Genomic DNA, 6000 nt, shown 5'->3' on the forward strand with positions numbered 1-6000 from the left:
GACCAAGACCGAGACAGATCAAGTCGAGACCAAGAACGAGACAGATCAAGTCGAGACCAAGACCGAGACAGATCAAGTCGAGACCAGAACAGATCAAGTCGAGACCAGAACAGATCAAGTCGAGACCAAGACCGAGACAGATCAAGTCGAGACCAAAACAGATCAAGTCGAGACTAAGACCGAGACGGATCAAGTTGAGACCAAGACCGAGACAGATCAAGTCGAGACCAAGACCGAGACAGATCAAGTCGAGACCAAAACAGTTCAAGTTGAGACCAAAACAGTTCAAGTCGAGACCAAGACCGAGACAGATCAAGTCGAGACCAAGACTGAGACAGATCAAGTCGAGACCAAGACTGAGACAGATCAAGTCGAGAGCAAGACTGAGACAGATCAAGTCGAGAGCAAGACTGAGACAGATCAAGTCGAGAGCAAGACCAAAACAGATCAAGTTCGAGACCAAGACAGATCAAGTCGAGAGTAAGACCAAAACAGATCAAGTCGAGACCAAAACCAAGACAGATCAAGTCGAGACCGAGACCAAGGCCGATCAAGTCGAGACCATCACAGATCAAGTCGAGACTAAGACCGAGACAGATCAAGTCGAGAGCAAGACCAAAACAGATCAAGTTCGAGACCAAGACCAAAACAGATCAAGTCGAGACCAAAACCAAGACAGATCAAGTCGAGACCGAGACCAAGGCCGATCAAGTCGAGACCAACACAGATCAAGTCGAGACCAAGAACAAGACAGATCAAGTCGAGACCAACACAGTTCAAGTTGAGACCAAAACAGTTCAAGTCGAGACCAAGACCGAGACAGATCAAGTCAAGAGCAAGACCAAAACAGATCAAGTTCGAGACCAAGACCAAGACAGCTCAAGTCGAGAGTAAGACCAAAACAGATCAAGTCGAGACCAAAACCAAGACAGATCAAGTCGAGAGTAAGACCAAAACAGATTAAGTCGAGACCGAGACCAAGGCCGATCAAGTTGAGGCCAACACAGATCAAGTCGAGACCAAGAACAAGACAGATCAAGTCGAGACCAAGACTGAGACAGATCAAGTCGAGACCAAAACAGATCAAGTCGAGACCAAGACCGAGACAGATCAAGTCGAGACCAGAACAGATCAAGTCGAGACCAGAACAGATCAAGTCGAGATCAAAACAGATCAAGTCGAGACCAAGACCGAGACAGATCAAGTCGAGACCAGAACAGATCAAGTCGAGACCGAGACAGATCAAGTCGAGACCAGAACAGATCAAGTCGAGACCAACACAGATCAAGTCGAGACCAAGAACAAGACAGATCAAGTCGAGACCAACACAGATTAAGTCGAGGCCAAGACAGATCAAGTCGAGACCAAGACCGAGACCAAGGCCGATCAAGTCGAGACCAACACAGATCAAGTCGAGACCAAGACCGAGACCAAGGCCGATCAAGTCGAGACCAACACAGATCAAGTCGAGACCAACACAGATCAAGTCGAGACCAACACAGATCAAGTCGAGACCAACACAGATCAAGTCGAGAAGAAGATCAAGTCGAGACCAAGACAGATCAAGTCGAGACCGAGACCCGAGACCAGATCAAGGTCTTCACTGGGCTTCAATCCGTTGTGGATATCGTCGTGGATATTGTGGTATTGTGTTGCTAAATCCCCTGACCACTATGTCAGACTGAGACAGCGAGACCTAGACAAGACAGAGAGGTCAGAGACCAAGACAAGACCAAGACCAAAGACCATCAAGACTGTGATAAGACCGAGACCACGTAAAAGTGGTCTCGAGACCAAGGCCTCTTCATGGGTTCAACATTTCATTAAGTAATGGTTGGCAGTTTTGATTTAGATGCTGTTTAATATTTGTTGATCATGTTAGCTTACATACTGTATGCATAAGCAATGCTTCCATCGCTTGTTTCTGCTACTGCTTCTTCGCTTGTTTTTCAATCCCGAGATCCTTTACTCTTTCAGACGATGCGTAATAGCGCCCCCTACCCTATAACAGTGAAAACATGGATTGCCGTAAATTTCCGTCAGTGGTGGCTCTCAGTGCGTCTCGGCTTTGTTCGGGCTGCCAGGCAGGCAGCAACTCCACCATATTTTCTTTTCCTTTGTTTGCATTACACATAGTTTACACTTTACTGATCTGCACTGCATTTTGAGTAGTTTTCTCTTGCTTCTCATACACTGACTTAATGCATTTCTTGATTTGAATTATGATTTCATTTCATCATTTAATGTTTAAATAAACTATTTTTTGATTTAACTTTACAAACGGTGTGGTCTCCCCTATGTCACTGCTACTGTGAGCTAGGTAGACGTGACATGGGGACAGAGTTAAGAGCATGAAAAAGTGGACAAAAATATTTTCTGATTTCAGTAGTCAACACTGCAGTGCTTTATGTGTTTTGTTTTTGGGTTGTAGTAACATTTGTCTGTTTCTGTCTCTGTTACAGGAGCATGCATTTGAGAGCAGTCAGAAATACAAAGAAGGCAAATTCATCATCGAGCTTGCTCATATGATCAAAGATAATGGCTGGGAGTGACCTTGGCCTACTTCCTCTCTCTGCTCAGTGACCTTTGGGCTGCTCTGTTGTGGACTTTGCCGAGTGACACCACCACACGCACACGTACACAAATGAAAATAAAACGCACAGACACGAGCGCGCGCACACACACGCCAACGTCAACCATGACACATCTAGACTGGGTCATCACAAAACTCAAAGGCAGAGTGGCGGAAAGCGTATCAAAGACATCTACGGTCACTGAAAGACTCTTGGACCTTTTCGGAGATGTACATGTCAACACTTTGGGATCCGAACCTTCTCCCTTCCTGTTGGACTCCCCAATGACTGGTTTCGGTGTGCTCGGCCCTCCTCGTAAACTGTTAACAGTATCCAGAAGACAGTTTCACGTTTTTCGTTTAACATCCCCGCTGTTTCTGTGAATAAGCGGGAGGTGTGCGCTCTAGTGTGTATACTTTCTTTTCGACGGGAATCTGGAGTCCTCCCTGGTGGACTGATGTTACTGGTTAGCATTTTTCTCCTTCTCTGAGTCCGACCCGTTCTGATTGTCTTTCGGTTCTCGTTGGGGCGGCGACCGACGCGACTGACATGCGTTAGAGGCTATGTAGCAGTATATTTTGGATGGGGTGGGCGTTCAGCATTGCAGTGGCATAGCATTGTTTGTATTTATGATCTCCCTTGCGTTTTAACCATTTTAATTCCGAATCGAAAAGTTGTTTTTTTTTCTTCCTCGGATGACTTCACTGTGCAATTCGCGGGACACTCTGGTACAACAGTAGCGTCTGACCCCTACAGGAGCTTTAGTTGCCTCTGGTGCTTTTGGTGAGATTACACAAACACGCGTCTTTGAGTTGGCATTTGTGGCAGGTTCCATTTTTGCTATAGGCGAGAGAAAGCTTCAGCCGTTTGGATGCACTGGACATTTGGGGAAAACTGAAACTAGTGTCCTCCTCGGAACAATGTTTGCATTACGTTTTCATCCCCCTTCACGCCAAATGATTTTACAAAACTGTTGTTGATATTACAATCATGTGTATGTTCATTGCTATGTGTAATTTATGTGTTCAACCACATGTTAGGACATGCACACGCATGTTAGCTCTGTGTGTTTTACGCATTATGTTTATGGCATACTTGAATGCAGTTACTTTGTTTGCACTTTGCAGAGGCCTTGTTCATGGGTTTAGAGGCAAAAGTCTGTCCATTGAATGGCCTTTTTTCATTGATAATAATCGAATGATTGTATGAGATGCTTTGAATGATTTGCAGGGTTGGGTGGTTGCTGGCTTGATCATCTCCCTCTCGTTTCAAACACACAAAATCTGCTGCTTTCCCTTTCTTCCACAGGCCGGCAGACCTGTTCGCTACGCTCGTAATTCGTTCGATTTCAGAAACAGGTCCCAAATTTAACAATCAGAAAGTGGCGTTACGTGATTCTTTTGCTGCTAATAGAGATAAATGCAATCCAGAGCTTTCACTTTTGAACCTTCTGCACTTTACCCGGACTGTCTTGAGAGCATGCGAGCCCATGCGTTCCTTTTGTAGCTTTTCTCCACGTCTTTGCCTCTAAGCAGCATGAATCTTGTGCCTCTTCAAAAGATTAAAAAAAGAAATCTCCCTCTCCTGTTGTTGTGCGGCGCATGACTCCGAGAACCCAGCACATCTACTAGAAGCAGGAACTCGAAAAACGACACGAACTTGGAAACGAACCTCACAGAATCTCTATCCACTCGAAGCGTTATATAACCCAGTATTTTGTCATAGTTCTATGTCGAAGCTAGAGATGTTATGAAACAGTGGTTGTATCCTGCAAAGTATATAAAAGCGGGCGGGGTGGTTAGAGCGGGAGGGGGCGGAGCTTACTTCCTATAGCGGTAAAGAGGGGAATTAAATGTAGATTTCTATCAAGTATAACTATATATAATGAATGATATGAATAAATATCGAGGTTTTGTCGTGCTTATGGGCGGGTGGGACGGCGGGCAATAGTAGAACGAGTGGCGAACCCTCAGTCGGAGTTCGTCACCGATAAGGTCAGTCAGGTCACGTGACCTTTGAATCAGTCAAAGACAATGCAAACAAAATAGTTGTAGATATATCTTACTTGAAAGATGATGATACAGAGTTACAGACAATACATTGTCCCTCTCACACAGTTTTGTACATAAAGTAACATATTTAAGGTTTTATACATATTTCTACTGGGTTAGTTTCTCTACTTCCCCGACTTGAAGCACTTTTGTTCACTGTACCTTTGGCTTTATATGTGTGTGTGTGTGTGAATGACGACTGTGAATGATGTGTGTGTGTGTGGATGCATGTATGCGTGTTCCTTTACTTTCCTCACTTTATTTGTAGCTGTTTTTGCTGTTGTTCACTAGTTCCTCTGTGCTGTTTCCTTTATCACATTTCTTTTTGCTGTCTCACAGCGTGTTTTGATGTGAGCTCTCTTAGCTTGATGATAATAAGCTTTGTTTTTTTATATATATTAAAGTTGGTTTTCATCCTTCGATAGTTTCCTGTTGAGAGCCTAATAGCAGAAAGTCTGCTGGTCGTGTTTTAGCATCATGGTCAGCGGTGAGCTGGATTCACCTGCCCAAATTTCACAATAGAAAATTCAACAAAAAACAGCTTTCCCTAAGACTTTCAAAATCAGAACTAGATCCAAGCCAGTGTCACACTTTCAATGTGCAGTCTCTGCACCAAAAATTATGAAACTTTTCAGCGGCAAGCGTTGTTTTTAACATATAGTACCAATCTGGAAACTGAATCACTTGGTCAAACCAAAAAGTGAGTTTGTGGCCTCTCTGAATACCAAGTGGGAAATTAATATTTGTGAGGGTTTTTTAAATTGTTATTTGTCTTTTACAGCACCATATTGAGGTGTTGGCGGTAAAAAAGATTGTTTACTTCCCTTTTTTGCTGTTTCTTTTGGTGACACTGGTTTTTAAACATTTCTGTTAATTTGAGACGACATCTAGTTTAGGCGACGATTGTATAAGTTTGCAGAGTTCTTTTCTTAGGACTGTTAAAATATAAGGTCTAAAGCATGTTGTGTTTATAATGGCTATATTAAGTCGTGCCTGGTTTTCTTTCTTTTTTTTTTTTCTTCAATGCAAAAAAAAAGCTTTTTTCTTCTTTTTACTTGATTACATTAGTTTGCATTCTGTCCTAGTAAAGAAAAGTCACATTTGTCTGTTTTCACTGTATTGTAGACTATCCGATATCACAATAAAGCTTTAATGGTATTGTGGATTTGTTGGATCTTTTTTAATTTTATTTCATATCTTAAAAAATAATCACAAGTATCCTTCAGCTGTCCTGCGTAATCTCATTTTCTCATTACGTTTTCTAGTCGTATCCATTTCTGTTGTAGGACTTTACTCTCCTGTTGATCAAACATCCTTAGAGTGTGTTTGGTCTATTGACACTCACTCGCTGTGCATGTTTGCTTGAAATTCAAAAG

General features: G+C 42.9%; 1 protein-coding gene across 5 annotated transcripts in view; it reads left to right on the forward strand.

The window, feature by feature from the left end:
• The window catches only part of ypel1 (yippee-like 1), a 28602-nt gene extending 22813 nt beyond the window's left edge, over positions 1 to 5789 (forward strand). For all 5 annotated transcript variants that reach the window (XM_039658711.2, XM_039658708.2, XM_039658709.2 and 2 more), the window contains one exon: positions 2463 to 5789. In XM_039658711.2, coding sequence (XP_039514645.1) covers positions 2463 to 2552 — 90 coding nt within the window. In that variant the 3' untranslated portion in view covers positions 2553 to 5789. The remainder of the gene's footprint in view (positions 1 to 2462) is intronic.
• Positions 5790 to 6000: the final 211 nt, after the last annotated feature.

Source organism: Pimephales promelas, chromosome 4 (assembly GCF_988280905.1).
Source record: "Pimephales promelas chromosome 4, fPimPro1.hap1.1, whole genome shotgun sequence".
NCBI classification, from domain to species: domain Eukaryota; kingdom Metazoa; phylum Chordata; class Actinopteri; order Cypriniformes; family Leuciscidae; genus Pimephales; species Pimephales promelas.